Genomic DNA, 21,324 nt, shown 5'->3' on the forward strand with positions numbered 1-21,324 from the left:
GCAAGGCGATCAAACCGGTCAGTCCTAGAGGAGATCAATCCTGACTGCTCTTTAGAAGGCCAGATCCTGAAGCTAAAACTCAAATACTTTGGCCACCTAATGAGAAGGAAGGACTCACTGGAGAAAAGCCTAATGCTGGGAAAGATCGAGGGCAATAGAAGAAGGGGACGACAGAGAATGAGGTGGCTGGATGGAGTCACTGAAGCAGTAGGCGTGAGCTTAAATGGACTCCAGAAGATGGTAGAGGACAGAAAGGCCTGGAGGAATGTTGTCCATAGGGTCGCGATGGGTCGGACACGACTTCGCAGCTAACAACAACATTAGTTATAGCCCATAATATTTAAATGTGAGTTTTGAAATCTCCTTCAGGAATTGTTCAATTTTTGATACTTTTATCAAAGTTTAAAGTCATGGGAATTTTTATTTTTACAAGTGGCACACATCTTCCAGTGTGTTTGCTGTAATTGAGAATTTTCTCTTGAAAGCTTTAACATTTTAAAGTGGTATAATGCATTAATTAGTTACAGATTACAAATGTACTAGTTCTTGCTTAGGTGAGCAATCGTCTATTCTTCTGTTATAACTAGAATTGTAATAGATGATATGGAAATACAGGAGAATCTTTGACATTAGCACAACAACTGAAATGTTAGTTGGGAATGCTTGCAAGTATAATTATTTCTTTATGAGCACATCTACAAACCATTATTTCTTCTTTTTAAAATGCCTTTTTTATTTTCCTCCCTTGTTTTTTGTAAAGATATTTGGGCTATAGGGTGTATATTTGCAGAGCTGCTAACATCAGAGCCAATATTCCACTGCCGACAAGAGGATATAAAAACTAGTAATCCGTATCATCATGATCAGCTGGACAGAATATTCAATGTAATGGGATTTCCTGCAGGTATATATTCTGTTTTTATTATTGCTGATGTATGTAAATTAGACATATTTGGGCTTTCAAATGGTTAAAGCAATATCACTATGGAAGTTTTAATACGTTGCAAATGGTAGACACGAAACAAAAAGCAATGCTAAAGTAAATATATTATTACTATTACATATACCACAAAATGAAATCACAGCTCCCAGTTCTTTACTCATGTTGGCCTTCATTTGCATCGAGTTCTTCCAAAGAACTGAGGATGTCCTAATGCATTGGCATAGTATATATGCGGATCCAAGCAGTGTGGCTTTTTGTAGTTAATTGACAGGTAGAAATTTTGTCAATGCTCAGGTTTAAGTATATAATGCCACCCAACTCCCAGGAACTAATATCATATTAATTTTCCCATTTATCATGATGCAGTTCATTTATCATCAGCAGTTGAGGAAAGGTCTTGATTGCATTTCACCATGATCAATTAACTAAAGCCATGACTGGTATTTTTAATTTTAAGAGGGGAGGAGAGTAGAATTCAGTAAAGAGTGAAAACGGATAAAAAAAGGAAAAAAGTTCCTGTGATTTAGGTAGGAGTTAAAGTTGGGCTCCCATCTATTTAATTCTCTCCAATATCAATACAATTTGGAAATGTTTCAATCTTACTTTCTTCATATTACAAAATTATATAACCTGGGAACCAAATTAAACTTTAAAATATAGTAATCAAGAAGCTAATGAAGTCATCGGTAACTGCCACATTAGTTTTAATGCTTTATGTTAAATCAGTTCAAAACCTTTAAGGCAATTAGTATAACAATTTGCAAATTATATCGGATTACAAGTGGTCCTGAACGTATGACCACTTGAGGCCAAAATTTCTCCTGTTAATTCAGACATTTGTTAAGTGAGTTTTGCCCCATTTTATGATGTTTCTTGCCTCAATTGTCAAGTGAATCACTGCAGTTGAAAAGTTAGTAACCTTGTTTATAAGTGAATCTGCCTTCCCCATTGACTTTGCTTGTCAGAGAGTTGCAAAAAGTGATCACATGACCTTGGGACACAGCAACGGTCATAAATATGAATCGGTTGCCAAGCATCTGAATTTTGATCACATAATCATGGAGTTGCTGCAAAGGTCGTAAATCACTTTTTCAGTTCCATTGTAACTGAACGGGTCACTAAATGAACTGTTGTAAGTCGAGGACTACTTGTATATTGTTTATTTACTGTACAGTACTTAGTGCTTTTTTAATAAGGCAAAGTATACAGTGTAAATAAGTAACAAAATAAAATTCATGTTCTTGTGTTAATACAAACTGTTTACCCAGAGTGAAAACTGAAGAGGATAGAGAAGATAATAATTTTCAGTGCTTAGGTGATGGTACCCTAGTTCTGTATTAAGAAGGATGAAATTATACTGATATTCACTTCATAGATAAAGATTGGGAAGATATTAAAAAGATGCCTGAACATTCAACTTTAATGAAAGATTTCAGAAGAAATACGTAAGTTTTGTGAAGATCTAAGAAATTTTGACAATGCTACAACTTCATGAATTTGTACACTCACTAAGCTGGTTTTCTGGCAAACTTTTTTCTAACCTCTGATGGTTGCCCCTTCCCTTTGATACCAAAATAAAGATGGTTATTTTGCCCGGGGCAAAGTAAGCAAAGTAGCAGTGGGGACAAGAAGGTAGGAAGGATAGGCTGGGAAATTCTGGGCGTTGATGTCAACACATCAGTTCTCAATGTTGAGAAACACTGGTCTGGATACTAAGCCATTTCAAATGATCAGAAGGGAAATAACTCCTGTTTGGGCCACCATTCAGAGTATCAGGATGGAATAGTGTCTGCTGAGCCCACTTTTTGTATAACTTTGGAGCTACTTTGATTTAATAAGTAATTATTTGTTCTATGCAAAAGTATAGCTTTTTAGCTTGCAGATAGAAAATGTAAAGACTTGGCTTTGATAGAAGCCATTATCAAATGCCTCACCTTCAGAAACGTGAATTTAATTTTGTACAAGAGTCATACTAAATAACTTTTTGTATTTGTTTGTTTCATGGGATACGTATGGGAAGCCATTTCCATCTGGCACATATAAAGGAATGTGTATCCTTGGGCTTCTTCCACAGAGCTCTGGCATCATTTTAAAATACAGATAAACTGCTCATAGCAATTAAACTGAATGAGGCCAGCTCTTTTAATTCTATAACATCCCCTTATACAAATTTTATCCTCAGTTTAATGTCAGGATTATTATGAACCAGTGTTTTCTTTCAGATATACCAACTGCAGCCTTATCAAATATATGGAAAAACATAAAGTTAAGCCGGATAGTAAAGCATTCCATTTGGTAAGTTCATGACAGATCACTCAGGACTGAATTCCTACGTAGTTTCCAAAAACAATCATATGAGATGTTTTAAAGTGCTTTTCATTACATCTGCAGAAGTGTATTTATTATAGAGTTAAATGTATTTGCTTTCAATTGCAAAGTGACAGAAGCCTTAGAAAAAGTAATCTGAAGTGCCCCTCATAGGTTTTTCATAAATATATTTATTTCCAAGCTTCGGTTATTAAGTATGAGATTATGCAAAAAAGAACAATGAGAATGAAATCTTCAAATATAATTTTTGTTTTTACGTTATAACAAGCAATCATTTTTGCTAGGTCCAAATTTTATCTGTAAACAGCTAGAGGTAAGCTTTTCTCCTCAATAACAAGAGCTGGGGAGGGGAAATGAAAAATTCCATATTATTGATTGATTTACCATGGCTGTCCTGGGAGCTTGGGGACTGAATTTAGGATCCTTTGTATGCAAGGTATATAGGATGACAGGGGTGGCTTGTTGATTCTGAAGATGCATGAAAGGAAGATTCATATATTCACAGAGTGGTGGAATATTTTCTGGGTTTGACAACAGTGAAGATCTTCTGTTTTAATTGTACTTAGCTACAGAAATTGCTTACTATGGACCCAATAAAGAGAATTACCTCAGAACAGGCTATGCAGGATCCTTATTTCTTAGAAGATCCACTTCCGACATCTGAGTAAGTGATACAGAATTCATATTTCTTTAATGCTTCCTAAATATTTTAAACTAGGAAGGATATTAAAATGCTTAAAATATTTAGGAGAAAATTAGGGAGTGGAGCTGGGGTTCCCGAGAATAACAGTGAATGATATTTCACTCTTGAGAAACAAAAAATGTCTTTTTATGCCATTTGCCATTTTAAAATAATGTCCTATTAATCTTTTGTTTTATGAGTCCCTGATTCCATTAGTTTGTAGCATTAATCCTTTATTCATTCACAAATTGATTATAACCTATATAGTCATCAGCCAAGTGCCTGCTAGACCTCCCACTTTCAATATAAAATAATATTATTTAATTAACATATCTTTTCTTTATAAATCTGTGATATAAATTGCAATTTAGTAGGAAGAATAATTGAAGCCAAATAAATAACTCTTAATGTTCATTAGCTCAGGTTTTCTGGGATCTTCTAGTTGGGGTATTATAGACTTTATAGATTTTTCAGCACAGAAGTGTTATTGTTTATTGACTATAACAGTCTTGTCCCCTTCAGTGGCGGACCAGCCCTACCTCAGTAGAAATTTTTCTTTCGAATCCCTAAGAGCTGCGTCTATATGGAGCCCTGTACTTTAAAGAATAAGTATTGATTTATTAGATTTATATGTTGCCTTTTCATTCAAGACTGCAAAAATGTAACATTGACATATGATCTTTATATCCTGAGAAAAAAAATGGTTCTGAATAGTGATATATAAATGATAATAAAATGAAAGGTTAAAAATTATTTTTAAAAATTTATAAACAATTCTGTAATGTTTGACTGAAATTAAAAGCTAAAAAAGCACAGTCTTTTGTACTTTATTTAGGGGAAAAGAATATATTGACAGGGTAAGAAACTGTGTTTTATATCTCAATATTACGTGGAATGCAAGATTCATATATAATACCAGGTAAAACTGAGTTCTCTTGAAAAGCTTTTATATACCTGTCACCAGGAACTAAGGACCTGCACAGATTATAATTTTCATGGATAGGCAAACGTCTAGAGTCAATTGTAAGCTATTTTAGTCACCCCAACAGAACAGCCTGATATTATGTGGGGTTTTAGAAGGATTTTTTTTTACTTCTCTCTTAATTTATAAAACCCAAGGGAAGAGTTTTTGTTGCACTGCATCCAGATGGTGATAGTTTCACTTCTGGAAGTAACAATGACTTCTGCTGTAAGAACATTCAACAATACTGAATTTAAGTCTCATATCCTTCTGTATCCTAATTTGACAACTTCTTATCTTTACTCACTCAAGTCCCAAGGAGTAATGTTCTTTCTTAGCATCTTGATAGAAAAGATAAAAGCATTAAAAGGGTATGAAGGCAAGGAGTTAATATTATCAAATTTCTTAGATTCATTTAAATTGTTCCATAAAATAATAATAGTGATGGTGATGGTGATGATGGAAGGGACCTTGGAAGTCTTCTAGTCCAACCCCCTGCTCAGGCAGGAAATCCTATACAATTTCAGACAAATGGCTGTCCAGTCTCTTCTTAAAAACTTCCAGTGTTTGAGTATTCAAACTTCTGGAGGTACGTTGTTCCACTGATTAATTGTTCTGTCAGGAAATTTCTCCTTAAATGTAGGTTGCTTCTCTTTGATTAGTTTCCATCCGTTGCTTCTTGTCCTGCCTTCAGGTGCTTGACTCCCTCTTCTTTGTGGCAACCACTGAGATACTGGTATACTGCTTTCATGTCACCCCTTGTCCTTCTCTTTATTAAACTAGACATACCCAATTTAGCCTCCAGTTCCATAATCATCTTTGTTGCTGTTCTCTGTACTCTTTTTAGAGTACATATTTTTCACATTGTGATGAGCAAAACTGAATGCAGTATTCCAAGTGTGGCCTTAGCAAGGCATTATGAAGTGGTATTAACACTTCACATTATCTTGATTCTGTCCCTCTGTTAATGCAGCTTATTTATTTATTTATTTATTTATTTATTTATTTATTTATTTATTTATTTATTTATTTATTTATTAGATTTATATACCGCCCTTCTCCCGAAGGACTCAGGGCGGTGTACAGGGCAATTAAAATACAGCATACAAAATTGTTCCATTCAGCTTTAAATTGATAGTCTGGCAGATATTTTTGATATTGATAGCCATAGACATTCAGTATTCTTGAACAGGAATATAACAAATGAATCAATGCAATGACAAATACTGTAGTAGTGGTGATAAGTCAATCTACTTGAAAAATTCCTCCCTTAATTTTAACCTCCAGTCTAGCACCATTCACCAGCAAATACTGTATATCTTCCATTGAGTTCTAGGTCTGAGGATATGATATGGTGTTTTGCTTTATTTTTACATCAGAAAAAAATGAAGAAAAGCTGATAAGTTTTCTTCAGCATGGCACATGATGTGTAATAGATATAAATACAGGTGTGCTGCTGTGGTAGCTGAAAGGGAGCTAAGGAGAAAAGTAGAAATCCCCCAAGAAGCATGGACGCTTGACTTTGGCTTTTTTGGCACTGCTGGCTCATATTTAAGTGATTGTCCACTAGGACTCCGAGATCACTCTCACAGTTACTACTATTGAGCAAGGTATCACCTATGTTGTACCTGTGCATTTGGTTTTTCTTGCCTAAATGTACTTTTTTCACCATTGAATTTCATTTTGTTAGATAGCGCCCAATGTTCACGTCTGTCAAGATCCTTCTGTATCTTAAGCCTGTCTTCTGGAGTGTTGGCTATTCCTGCCAGCTTGGTGTCATCTGCCAATTTGATGAGTTCAAATAGTGTGGCCACATTAAAAAATAATTCTTGAGATATTCCAAACAGCATGCCATTTGATGAGCTAAGAAGAGTGCTTCTATACTCTTTGGTAAGAGCATGCCTACTCAGTATGTAATGCGATTTTGGTAATCCATGAGGAGCATATCAGTGAACTTCACTGGCTACCAGTCTGCTTCTTAGTGCAGCTCTAGGTGTTTGTTATGACCTTTAAAGCCCTTAATGGCATAGGTCCAGGCTATCTGATGAACCATCTCATCCTGCTAAGACAAGCCATTTAACAGGCCAAGGAGCTAAAAATGTCTTCACGGGCATATCAGCATCCTTTGTATTATATTTTGGACCTCAGCACTAAAACTTACATTTACATCTACATCAGGCAATACAGGCAGTTTATTTCTCTATGGTCCTGAGATTATTTTTTTTAATGGATGTATTCAGTTTATATCACCATTCATCTCATATGCATGACTGCAGCAACATACATGAATTTTGGCTAGCTGATTGGGATGTTGACATTTAGCAACTATTTGTAACAAGTTTGAGGACTTCATAGATGAAACAAGTCCTCTCTATGCTGACTTAGACACGAGTTTGCAGATAAAGTATCTCAAGGTAATTCAAAACAGTCAGATTGACATTGATCCTAATTATGTATACTCCAGGAATGTGACATCAGCAATTCATTGTATCAAACAAAGACTATGGAATAATTCAGTACAGGAATTAATGTCCAAAGCCAAAGTATCCCGTTTTCCTACAACATTTGGGATTAATTATATTTTTCAACTCTCTAAATATTTGACTAGCTGATATTTTAGTAGATACAGAGTAGCCTTTCAAAAGTCAGATTTAAAAGTGTTGCCATCAAATATACTGTATGGTATTTTCTTTTTTTAAAAAAATCCCATCTCTGAAAGATTTTGTCCCTATAATGGTACTGATCATGAAATTATGAATCATATTATATTATATCATGAATATTGTAAGTCTTTGTCAGGAAGTTATCTATTTTAAATCTAAAAGACATTTCTGAGCATGCAAATGTAATTCAATTGCAGATGAAAATCCTAAAATTACAGTGGCAACAGCGACATTTTTAAGTTCAGCTAAAAAAAACAAGGCTTTTGGTAACAAATCAGTGAACTGGGATTTTAAGTCTATTATGTAGCATTTATTAAATATTTTACTGGTTAAATTGTTTTACCCAATGTCAAGTTTAGATTATGTTTCTAATTTGCTTTGGAACATTTTGGCTGCAAATAAAATTGATTGAGATGGAGTATCATGCTATTTGTCCTGGCTCAGGGCTTGTATGGCTTGAAAGTGTGGATATTTTGTGCAAGATTTTAAAGAGGATGGTGGAAGACATTCTTAGAATACACTGGTTTCAGTCTGATCTGAGATGTGATTTTGGGACTGAATTGATTTTAATCATTTTGTTGGATTACCTTTATTGAGAGAATGACAGACAGTGCAACTCTTTCATTCTTCTTTGGTCTTGTAAAAGATTTTAATAAGGAGGTACTTTGAATTCAGAGGGAAAAGGTGTCCTCTACAGTACAATCCTAGAGAATGAGTCTCTTGCTTTAAGGAGTTTCTAATGAATGCTATATCCACACCCTCCAGACCTGAAGCACTGTCATGTACAGCCTTAGACTTTAATATAATTTACAAAATAGTAAACTACTGGTTCACCTCTAGAAACTGACAATCTGCAAGGCTGACCACAACTGAGTGATTATTTTTCAACTTTCTGGCAATTATGTCAAGGCGTACACAAGCTACCATCTTGCCCCAATATTTCAAAGCCGATCTACAAAGCCAATTGGGGGAGCCATCTGGAGATTCAGAGTATATTGTTGTGAGTGTGCCACACTGGGGTTTCTGGTTACAGAATTGTTCTGGTGACAATAATTCTATTACATGGTTCTGCTGTAAATCAGCAGAAGCCATGCTAGACATAAACCAATATCTGGATGCCTTGGTGGGGTCCTGTCTCTCTCATGTCAGAAGCATTGTTCAAGGCACTTCCATTAAAGGGATTAGCCAGTGACATTTATTATTTATTTTATTTTATTTATATGCCGCCCTTCTCCCTAAGGACTCAGGGCGGCGCACAACAATAAAAATTAAAAACATAAAATAGAAAATTTAAAAAAGAATTAAACAATAAATACAATAATTATATGACAATTTAAAAACCAGTAAAAAGCTAATTAAAACCGTAGTCAGTCCAGGCCCGCTTGTTGGAACAACCACGTCTTCAGGTCACGGCCGAAGGACCGAAGGTCAGGGGTCATCTGCAACTCCAGGAGCAACTCATTCTAGAGGGTCGGCACGCCCACAGAGAAGGCTCTCCCCCTGGGGATCACCAGCCGGCATTGCCTGACCGACGGCACCCTGAGGAGGCCGACTCTGTGGGAGCAAACCGAGCGATGGGAGGTTGACAATGGTAGCAAGTGGTCTCGCAAGTACCCCGGGCCTAAGCCATGTAGGGCTTTAAAGGTTATAGCCAGCACCTTGAATCACACCTGGAGGGCAACCGGAAGCCAATGCAGCTCACGCAGGAGTGGTGTAACATGGGAGTACCGAGATACTCCCATAAGCACCCACGCAGCCGCATTCTGCACCAGTTGAAGCCTCCAGGTGCTCTTCAAGGGCAGCCCTATGTAAAGAGCATTGCAGTAATCCAAACGAGAAGTGACGAGGGCATGGGTAACCGTGCATAGGGTATCTCGGTCCAAAAAGGGGCGCAACTGGCACACTAGGCGAACCTGTGTGAAGGCCTCCCTGGTCATGGCCGTTAGATGATCATCCAAGTTGAGCCATGAATCCAGGAGGACACCCAAGTTGCGAGCCCTTTCTGAGGGGGGCAATACCTCCCCCCCATCAAAAGAGAAGGAACTTGTTGGACAGTACGAGATGCCGATATCCACAGCCACTCGGTCTTGGAGGGGTTGAGCCTGAGCCTGTTCCTTCCCATCCAGACCTGCACCGCCTCCAGGCACCGGGACATCACGTCAAGGGCATCACTGGGTTGGCTCAGGGTGGAGATGAACAACTGGGTATCATCCGCATATTGGTGATACCTCACCCCAAAGCCATGGATGATCTCACCCAGCGGCTTCATGTAGATGTTAAACAGGAGGGGGGAAAGAACCGACCCCTGAGGCACCCCACAAGTAAGGGGCCTTGGGGTAGATCTCTGTCCCCATGCCAATACAAACTGCGAACGGCCTGAGAGGTAGGAGGAGAACCACTGTAAAACCGTGCCTCCCACTCCCAACCTCCCGAGCCGTTGCATCAGGATACCATGGTTGATGGTATCAAAAGCCGCTAAGAGGTCAAGTAGGATCAGGACAGAGGAACAGCCCCTGTCCCGGGCCCGCCAGAGATCATCCACCAGTGCGACCAATGCTGTTTCCGTGCTGTAGCCAGGTCTGAAACCGGACTGGTATGGGTCCAGATAGTCCGCTTCCTCCAGGAATTGCAGGAGCTGACGCACCACCACACTCTCAACAACCTTTGTTACAAAGCGAAGTTTGGAGACAGGATGGTAGTTATTCAACAAGGTCGGGTCCAGGGCAGGCTTCTTGAGGAGGGGCCTCACCACTGCCTCTTCCAAGGCGGAGGGGAAGACACACTCTGTCAAAGAAGCGTTGACCACTGCCTGGAGCCAGCCCCATGTCACCTCTCGGGCGGCCGAAACCAGCCAGGAGGGACATGGGTCCAATAAACAAGTGGTAGCACTCAGTTTACGCATGATCCTGTCCACATCATCCAGAGTCACAGGGTCAAACTCACCCCAAATGGTATAATCAAAGAGTCCAAGCCAGTCCGGATCTGAGCGATTTTGTCCTGCAGATACTGCACAAATTCCTCAGCCCTACCCTGCAAGGGGTCATCCCTTGGTCCCTGGTTAAACAGGGAGCGGGTCACTAAACAGGGTGGCTGGGCGGTTATCTGTGGACGCAATGAGAGCGGAAAAGTAAACACGCTTTGCCACTTCCATCACCACTAGGTAAGACTTAAGATAAGTTCTTAGCTGTGTTCGATCAGATTCGGATCCGCTGGACCTCCAACAGCTCTCTAGGCGTCTTTTCCGGCGCTTCATCTCTTCATCAACCAGGGGGCCACCCGGGGTCTGCGCCGGGTCAGAGGCCGCAAAGGCACAACTCGATACAAGGCCCCAGCAGCCGCCCTCTCCCAGGCTTCTACTAGGGCCTCGGCAGAGTTGTGGGCAAGGGAAGCAGGAAATGTCCCAAGCTCCGACTGGAACCTTTCAGGGTCCATCAGGCGCCTGGGGCGGAACCACCTGGTCGGTTCCGCCTCCCAGCGGCGAGGGGTGGCAAACTGAAAGTCTAGCCGGAGAAGAAAGTGATCGGACCATGACGGGTTGGACGGTTAAATCCCCCCTACCCAGATCATTAATCCACTGCCCAGAGATAAAAACCAGGTCGAGTGTCTGACCTCCTTATGGGTCGGGCCCTGAATTATTTGAGTCAGGTCCATGGCCACCATGGAAGCCATGAACTCCCGGGCCGACTCAGACACCTCACCCACGGAAGGTAGATTGAAGTCCCCCAGAACTATAAGTCTGGGGAACTCAATCGCCAACCCAGACAAGACGTCGAGAAGCTTGGGCAGGGCCGATGACATGCAGCTGGGAGACAGGTACGTGATCAATAGGCCCAACTGAACTCCAGGACCCCACTTCAAAAGGAGAGACTCACACCTGCCTATCTGAGGGACAGTGGCCACTCTCGGACAAAGACTCTCCCTAATAATAACTGCCACCACCACCCCGCCCCTACCCTGGGCTCGTGGCTGGTGAAACGCGGAAACCTGGTGGGCATAATTCCGAGAGAGGAACACCTCCCTCTTGGCCCAACCAAGTCTCCGTGATGCAAGCCAGGTCCGCGTTCTCCTCAATAAGATCATCACCATTGCCCAGGGGACACCCATGGGGGCTGTTTTCATATCCATGTCAAGCAGCAGCACTCGGATCTCAAACACAGGCCTGCTAACCTCCACCCCAAAGCTCTCATTGAACACTTAATGATTACACAAAATCCCTATAATCAAACTGCAAAGAACTGATGAAGCGGGACTTAGTTCAAAGTGAAAAATACTTTATTACCACTTTTAATCATGGGGTGAAACTTGTTCTTAAGATAAAGTTACAAATTATAGGGAAGAAAATGAATACAGATTGTCTTCACTCAGTGACCGCTATTTAACTGGCCAATCTATTTCTAAGCACCACAAATTATGTGACTATTAGAGACTTAAAGTATCACTTCCCATTCAATCATTAAGCATGGTATTATGATTTTCATTCCACATTCTCAATTCTTGTCACAAACCATTTGGGAAGCATGCAAATGGCGATCAAGTGATGTTACCACCATCATCACCCTACATGGCATGGGTCCGGAGTACCTCGGGGATCACCTGCTGCCGGCGTCAACTTCCCTCCGCCCTGTGCGTTCCCACAGAGAGGGCCTCCTCAGGGTGCCACCGGTCAGAGAATGTCGGCTGGTGGCCCCCAGGGGGAGGGCCTTCTCTGTGGGCGCCCCGGTTTTATGGAATCAGCTGCCGGTTGAGCTCCGGATGGCACCTGACCTTCGTTCCTTCCAACACGGCCTGAAGACCTACCTATTTGAGCAAGCCGGCCTGGCCTGATGGGGGATGTCCTGGGGTTTTTATTGGGGATTTTTATTACTCTACTGTTTTTAGCTCGGGCTCTTATTTAATTCTTTTTTAATTTTTGTATTCTGTATTTTTTATGTGCCCTGTTCACCGCCCTGAGTCCTTCGGGAGAAGGGCGGTATACAAATATAATAATAAATAAATAAATAAATCATAAACACATGCCAGCTGCAAAGTGCTCAGATGGTGATCACATGACTGTGGGACTTCTATAGTGGTCATAAATATGAGGATTGGTCACAAAGCTATTTTCTGTTTGTTTTTTTACACCATAATAACTTTGAACACTCAATAAATAAGAAAGTAAGTGAGGACTACCTGTACTTGCAGATATCCTCCTTCATACATTTCTTCATTAACACACTAAATCAATGGACTTTTGCAGTGTGTTTGCAGGCTGTCAGATCCCATATCCAAAACGAGAATTTTTAACTGAAGAAGAGCCTGATGACAAAGGAGACAAAGTAGGTATCAAATTAAGGCTTATGACAAAACAAGTACATTTAGAATTTTTCCTGTCTTGTACAGTTTTATACTTGCCTATGATTTGGAGAATTAGATTAGTATTAATAGTTCTGTTTAAAATCATTTAGTATATGAAGACCACATAATAAGGACATGAAGTGTATTTTTCTATGTATATTTAGGGGCATTACTTTTATTGAACTATTCCTTGTCAGAATATGAGAATTAAATGTCACGTAGAAACAAAATGAATATTTGATAATATGGGAATATCATTACATTTATCACTAATATTTCCAGTACTAAACATTACAGTGAGAAATTTAACAATGTTTTATCAAATATTGAAAGGCTTAATGTCAGAGATTGACAACACATAATTTGTAGAGTTACCAATTTATTTAGATATTTGGGGGGATAGATAACTTGGATGTGATTTGAAATACTGGTATTTGCAGAGTAGCAGACTTCACAACCATTGTATAAATCTTTGTAAAAACAAACTTCACTATTACAAGAACAAAGGACAATAATAAAATGAAACCTTTTAAGAGTTGCAGAAATAATTTGGGGCATGTATTATGGAACAATCCTCTTTGGGACTGAATTTTGTAATCTCAGTTTGTACTATAATTATCTTTATTGCGTGACCATTTGATAATGTGGCCAGCTTGGTGATAAGATGTGGCAAGAATCTTAAACAGATCTAAAAACAATAGCTTTTTATAAAGCTATAAATAACATTGGATCTCAGCAGTGTGCAATTTTACAAGATCCAGGGATTTGCTATAAAATAGAAGACCTTAGACCAGGGGTGCCCAATCCCCGGTTCATGGACCAGTACCAGGCCACGGCATGCCATCAACCAGTCCGCACAAACAAGCAAAGCCCCATCCACAAGATGCAGGCAGCACACAAAACCACACACCCTCCGGTCTATGGAAAAACCTCTCCACAGAACTGGTCCTTGGTGCCCAAAAGGTTGGGGATCTCTGCCTTAGACAATACAATGCAAGATTATCTCCTGGAGGACAGGAAGAGCTTTTATTATCCTCGGGATTAGAAAATCTTTTCTTATTACTCAGCTTTAATTATGGCTCCAAATCTAAATGCTTACTTAGTATAAGGCCCTTACTTAACAACCACAATTGGGACCAGAATTTTGGTTGTAAGTTGATGCAGTCATTAAACAGGTCATCATACAGCCTGACTCAATTTTATTGAGAATGGTAAAGCAAATCACTATAGTCTTTTAGCAAAACACATGGTTGTTAAACAAATCCATTCTCCCAAGTGGGAAGTTTTTTCTGGAAACTGGCAAAAACATCACAAATTGCGGTCATGTGACCATGCAAGCCAGTTGCCAAGCATCTGAAATGCAATCATGTGACCAGGTGTGGGTGTGGCAGTTGTAACTTTGAGGATAAGTCATAAGTCATTTTTAAGTCCATTATAACTTCCATGTAACTTCAAATGGTTGCTAAGCAACTGATAAGTGAGTACTTTCCTATACACGTAATCTCAATTTAGTTCCAAGTAAACATTTTTGATAGGCTGAGTAAATATTTTGATAGGTTGTCTTTGCTTTAGATCTGGGCAGTGATTTAATTAGTATCACCTTGGTGTCCCATTGACCTTACAGAGAATTTCATATTGCCAGCATTTGAATTGCTTCTGAGTTGTATTTTTCTTTTTTCTTTAACCACTTGAGAAGAACCAGCAGCAGCAGCAGGGCAATAACCACACAAATGGAACTGGTCATCCAGGGAATCAAGACAACAGTCATACACAAGGGCCTCCTTTGAAAAAAGTGAGAGTTGTTCCTCCTACCACTACCTCAGGTGGACTTATTATGACCTCAGATTATCAGGTATCCCCTTTTCACCTCTCTTTCCTAGTCTTTGTTGCATTACCTTGCGAAATGTTTATTTTATCACAGATGTCAAGGAAATCATTGGACATGTATCTGTTTGAATCCACTTTTATTATTAAAAAAAGATTAGTAATGAAATCTGCATACCACAAAGGGTGCATAAACTGTCTTCATTTTTATATTGCCTTCCTGCCAAGATTCATGACAACAAAGATTTTGCTTCCTGAGCACTTTTGGGTGTGTCTTATAGATGTTTGGCTGGCAATCATGAAAAATAACCTAGAATTTAATATATCACGAAGCATTTTATAGAAATCTCTTGTTTTTACACAATAGCAATGTACATCCTTCAGTACCTGTTGGCTATGCTGCACACATGAAACAGGAAAACATGAAACTGTTGTTGAAGCACATCTGGTACACCAAGTACAACTGGAATATAAAACCTCTTCTGCTTGGTATGCAGCTCAGATACATTGTTGTTACATATGTAAATAGGACAGTTGTGCAAGAGAATCACATTGCATTAAAAAGAAATGGCTACTCTGAAGGAATTTGACTCCAGAACAGAAAAATGTGGCACATGAACCACTTGTTGACCTGACAAAAATACTTTTGCAAAAAATTTATAAAAGCAATGAACTAGGAAAGTGAATGTTTATGATATTTCAGACATGTTTCCAAGAGTAACTAACACCAAGATTAAGGATTTGTTGGTCCACAGATCAGATACATCATCAGTGACAAGTGATTCGGAAATCTGTTAGTGAGGCCAGATAAAAATCACCTGGAAAGCATTTAAGGATGTTGCTGAGAATTTTCTTGGCAATTACAAGGCACTAAACTACATTCAGCTGATTGATAAACTTGTTACAGCATACAAGATCATGAACTGCAGCATGTCACTAAAGATTCATTTTCTCCATTCACACTTGGGACATTTTTCCTGAAAATCTAGAGATAGTCAATGACAACATGGTTAAAAGTTTTTCCGGGACAATAGAAAAACCAGTATCAGGGCAGCTGGAATCCATCAGTGCTAACTGACTGTTCTTGTACACTGTAGTGAGATGCATCGGACATTAAGCACAAACAAAAATCAGCAACAAAACACTTTTAGCCCTCTTGAATTCATGCAGCATGTCGGAAACGTGCAGTTAAATACATTACAGTCATTAAAAGTTAATTTCCTATTTCTCAAGATCCCCACTTGATACAGTCATTCTGAAATTATATGTTCATAATCACCAAATGTTTTTCAGGAATCAAAGCTTTTGAGAGAGAGAAAATTATCCAGTGTATTATTCAGTGGAATCAGGTTACATATTCAGATGCTAAAATCTTTTGACAATTTAAGCAGTTGGATATATTCATGTATTTAGTAGGCAGATTAGAACCTGACTCTTTTTACTTTGGCTCACCATATTTTTATCTAGGATATTCTTGGTTTGGTCTCTGTTCAGTAGACGTTATTTGCAGAAGGCACACAAAAGAAGGGCAAGGCTCAGCTTTTCACAAGTCATATGCTTACTTACGAAAAGAATGTGCCATTTGTGGCAGGCTGCTCTATTCTGACTAAAGGACAAGGCTGTGTTGCAATCCAGCATTTAATGGATATTTCTGCTTCAGACTGTCACACATCTGCGAACCTTATGTCAAATAAAAAGGTTGGCATCAATGAAAGTACATAAAAGAGTCAAAAGGTGTAGAATCTTCCCTGTGAATAAAAAAGCCTTAACAAGACGAGCTTTGGGGTTTCAAACAAAATATTAATGAGCAGCATTTTATCCATGGTAATATTCCTCTATAAATATTGTTTCTGTAAAAAAAAATCTTACACAACTATTTTTCAGTAGAAGAAACATGCATATAAGTCATATGTGACAAATATGGTTATTGAATGTACAGTATTAAAGCAGATTTTGTCCAATGTGCAGTTTTTCATATCATAAGGTTAACCAGTTTTAACTGTTATTTTTAAATTATTAAAGTCATTCATGGAGTATAACTTCATAGTTTTAATAAAGAGAAAGCGAATATATTTCTTTACATATCTGCAATTCTATCATGTTCAGTAGGCTTCCTAGGAGATATCTAAATAATTTACTTTTTCAAATAAGCACTCACAATCACATTTCAGAATCTTCTAATCTAGCATTTATTTTCCTGAGTATTTTGAAAATATTGCCAATTAGCATAGCATAGTAAAGAGAGGTATGTGTTTGTGTGCATTTGTGTAAAGCTGCAGTTGTGTATTGATAGCTACAGGTGCAAATAATCTGTAGCCATTAGAAATAATGAAATGGATTGCCGGTGAAGATACAGCTGTTGCTTTTTATCAGTCAATTATCAGAAGTAAAGGAACCGCCAGACAAATGCCTTGCAAATTAGGCCCTTGATAGAGTAGCAGTAAAGACTCTGGAAAACGTAATTAGATGCCACAGTGACCTGCTAGGATCAAAATCTTGCAGGCAGTGGTTTTTCTTGTGATATTCTATGGAAGTGAAAGTAGGGCTTTCAAGAAGCAGGATAGGGAGACGCCTTTGAACTTTGCTATTGGAGAAAGCTCATGACCAGGCAATTCATTTTCTCATGAGGAATGGGACTGTTGTGGAGGGCCAAACCAGTAGCTCCTGAGTTAATAGCTTATTGTATCAAAGAGGATTTAACTTTTCCTATTCAGTTGTTGACTATAATGAAGCTCAAGATCTCAGCCTGCTGATTATAATGGCATTGGGGAAATTTTGAAATTATTACTTTATCTGCTATACATGTGAAAAGATGAAGACAAATTAATATCTTAAATTTATATGCCATCCAACTCAATTGTTATTTCTCAAGTTTTCTAATACATTTTTATGCTCCCACATGGTAAATACATGGTTTTAAGTAGGTCACATTCTACCACACTCAGCATATGCTCCAGAGTGGGAAAGTGTATTCAATGTAATTTCATTACATGGACAAAATATTTCTGAAATGTTACCTGTTTGTCATCAAGACTGCTTAAAGAGGATAGGCAAGAATTTGTGTTTTTTTTAAATCAATGTAAAAATGACCATTGTGTTGGTATATATCACGGGTGTCAAACTTGTCACGTGACGTGACGTATCACTACTTGTTTTGCATTGCCAGAGCTGGGGTGTGTGTGGCCTCCAAATGATGCAACCAGCCTGTGGGCCGGCAGTTTGACACCCCTGGTATATATGAAAACCAGTTATAGTTGTGGTGGGGGTTAATCTTTGGCATTAGTGTTCTTGTGAATATTTAAAAAATGAATCAAAGCAAGCATCTTTTACGAATAAAAGTAAATATATGTGTCCCAGGATAATGTTGCACGATCCAATCCAAGTTGGTCACCGGGAGCAAAGGTTAATTTGGATCAAACATGTTTTGTCATCTCTTAAAAATGAACTGCACTTTGTATACAACGCCAACTGTGTTGTGATTCTTTTTCAGCGTTCCAACCCCCATGCTGCCTATCCTAACCCTGGACCAAGCACATCACAGCCCCAGAGTAGCATGGGATATTCAACTACCTCCCAGCAGCCTCCACAGTACTCTCATCAGACACACCGGTACTGAGCTGCACCTGAATAAAGTCAATGCACTGTTGCTAAGACTGCAGGACTGGCCGTGCTGCTGTCTGCCTGGAACCTGGCTTTGGGCTGCAAGAATGTACTGGAACTGTCAAAATGTCTGATAGCCACGTTCTGCTACTTTTCACAGGCTGGGAGTAGTCCCTCCCTCAGATTGTACCTGTTGATGGAATGAGACTTGAAAAGAAAGTACTAGCACAGTTTGTGTTGTGGATATGCTACTTCCATAGTTTACTTGACATGATTCAGACTGACCAATGCATTGTTTTCAGTGACAGTCTGTAGCAGTTGAAACTGTGAAATGTGCTAGGGGCAAGCATTTTTGTTGTTGTGAATTCTATTGATGTTGACAACATTATCTGACCAATCATACAGACACAAAAATCTCTTTAACTGGTATTTGAAGTATACAGTATGTGTTAATGAGATGAAAACAAACTATCTATGGCTTCAATTGAGAGAATTTTGATATACATTGATTTTTAGTGACTTCTTTGTGGGTTGATCCATTTTCCACATTGAGCAATGTTTTATGACCAACAAATTTGCTGCAGAGATTTTTTTAAGGACATAATAAAAAGAAACAAACATTTTTTTCCCCAGCAGATTTACAAGCTTCCCAAAGATTAATTTTCAACATAAGTTTATTTTGTTCTCAGATCTATGACTTGACTGGTATTAAAGCTGCTATTTGATAGTAATGAGTGTGTTATTAAGATAAAGCTGTTTGATTCAGCAAACTATACTGATTGTCATAGGCAATGTTTTTCCCCCCTCTTGGTGTTAACTGATTTGTGAGCATGCTTTGGAAGTTAAAAAAGCATGAGTGATGTTCCCCTGCAAAAAAAACAAAAACAAAAAAACAGTGCGGCATTCATCCAGATATGTTTGTCATGACTTTTTGAGAGCTGGCTTGATGTAGTGGATTTTAAATTTTCTTAAATATTTTTAAAGGTGTTCGCACGTTTGTTTAGGGCACTCTTCTCCATCCTAGAACTTTCCAGATGAATTGGATTTCAGTTCCGCGTGTTTTCAGCCAACATGGCTAGATCTGGGGGAGTTGGTCATTTGGAGGCCCCCAGGATGGGAAAGGCTGGTTTGGGGGGAGGGGGTCGCCCTTAATAAAGGATTATGATGTTAGGAGAACTTAGAATTTGAGGAAAAACTATACCATGTACTGTATCAAGCTATTTTCCATGAATGATGCAGGTATTCTGAATTTTAAAAGAAATCAACATTGTTAAAAACAAGGTGTTATGTAATAAAAATATTTTTCATAAATCTGTATATGATTATATCTGTGCTTTATCAGTTGATACCAATTTGTTCTGCCTAGAAATTAAAATACAAGTAGTTCTCATTTAGAGACTAGAATTGGGACCGGCAACTCAAGTGAAGTCCTTGCTACGTGACACCACTACTATGCTTGTGATCTTACTTCAGCTTTCCTTTGCTTAATAAACCCGAGAAGGTCATAAATGGCTGTAAAGCTACTTTTTCATCACCATAACTGCAAATGATCGCTAAATGAGGCAGTTCCTAAATGAGGACTACCTTATGAAAATCCTACCGGTTTTCTGCTCCAAAAGCATTAAAAAAGTAATAGATGTTGTGTACCAATTGTGCCCCTTCCTAGACCAGGAGAATCTCCTCATGATCATTGATATTTCAGTTATTTCATATGGATTACTCAATGTGCTCTACCTAGGCCTGGATTTGAAAAGCATTCAGAAATTTCAACTGGTTCAAAATGCAGCTGTAGAAACTTATTATATGTGCTCCATGATCTGCACGTTAGGATTCTGCTGCATGAGCTTCATTGGCTGTCAGTTTGTTCCAGGTTCAATTCTTGGCGTTAGAAGTTCCTGATGCTGAAACCATAGGTGGCATGGGGTCAGGTTACTTGAAGGACCACCTCTCCCCAATAACATCTACCAATTCCAATCCGGTTGAGCAGGAGGAACATGTGGCAGGTCCCATCAGCCAGAGTCTATCCTGTTGCAGAGTGTATTGTAGCAGGACCCAGAAAAGGAAAAGAGCCTTTTCTGCCATGGCATCTGCCCTATGGAATATCATCCCTCCAGAGATCAGATTGGCCTCGACCTTGCTGGGTTTTTGCAGGGCCCTGAAGATACGGTTTTGCCAGTGGACACAGGGACCCAGCCATATGCTGGAGCCAGTGCAGAGGATCTACCAATTGCTCCGATAAATGGGATTATGAGCTGTATTTACATTGTATTGTTTTTAAATTGTTCTACCCTTTTATCTTGTTTTTATATTTTAATTGCTAGCTGCACAGAATCATAGCTATGTATAAGATGGGTGGCTATAGAAGTTTGAAAAATTAATAAATATTCTGCTCACCAATTTAGCACTGTCAACAACTAGCTACCTCTTTTTGCGGCAGTAGTTAAGCCGATCACCATGGTCATTAAGTGAATGCTGCTGTTATGTGAAGCCATTGTTCAACAAGGTCATGGTTATCAAATGCAAAAGTAAACAAAACATCCTAAATCGGTTGCACAACGAATTGGAGAAATCCCCTCTTCTAAGAGCCTTTTTATTTATTATTGTCCAGATCCTATTCTATACTGTATTTAGTCTGTACATTATAGTAAAACATTGTTCGCTATCGAACAAATCACAATTGACCATATTAAAGCAAAATATAACTAATATTTTATAAGTTACAATATCTACAGTCAGGGAGCATATTAAGCAAAAGAAAACATTGCTTTTTCTTTGCATAAAAGACCAGCTAGAGTAAGAATAATTGAGAGCTAACAAAGGTGTAGTAATCCAAATTATTCAAATACTACAACACAATACCTACATGTGCATTTTAATCTGTATGTGGATTTGTACATATAGTAGGAAACTTCTTGTTGGCTGAATACAGTTGATATGCTATGCCATTGAATACATACATAAAGTTTTATCTTTCTTTCCCATTTGCTGG

At 38.8% G+C, this 21,324-nt stretch overlaps 1 protein-coding gene across 3 annotated transcripts in view; it reads left to right on the forward strand.

The window, feature by feature from the left end:
* The window catches only part of CDK8 (cyclin dependent kinase 8), a 56,629-nt gene extending 36,977 nt beyond the window's left edge, over positions 1 to 19,652 (forward strand). For 2 of the 3 annotated variants that reach the window (XM_081327922.1, XM_081327924.1), the window contains 7 exons: positions 761 to 904; positions 2,319 to 2,388; positions 3,166 to 3,238; positions 3,838 to 3,935; positions 12,814 to 12,892; positions 14,605 to 14,763; positions 18,226 to 19,652. In XM_081327922.1, coding sequence (XP_081184048.1) covers positions 761 to 904; positions 2,319 to 2,388; positions 3,166 to 3,238; positions 3,838 to 3,935; positions 12,814 to 12,892; positions 14,605 to 14,763; positions 18,226 to 18,351 — 749 coding nt within the window. In that variant the 3' untranslated portion in view covers positions 18,352 to 19,652. The remainder of the gene's footprint in view (positions 1 to 760; positions 905 to 2,318; positions 2,389 to 3,165; positions 3,239 to 3,837; positions 3,936 to 12,813; positions 12,893 to 14,604; positions 14,764 to 18,225) is intronic. The other variant, XM_081327923.1, reaches the window with a different exon arrangement.
* The last annotated feature ends 1,672 nt before the right edge of the window (positions 19,653 to 21,324 follow it).

Source organism: Vipera berus (genome assembly GCF_964194415.1).
Source record: "Vipera berus genome assembly, chromosome: 4".
In the NCBI taxonomy this organism is placed as follows: domain Eukaryota; kingdom Metazoa; phylum Chordata; class Lepidosauria; order Squamata; family Viperidae; genus Vipera; species Vipera berus.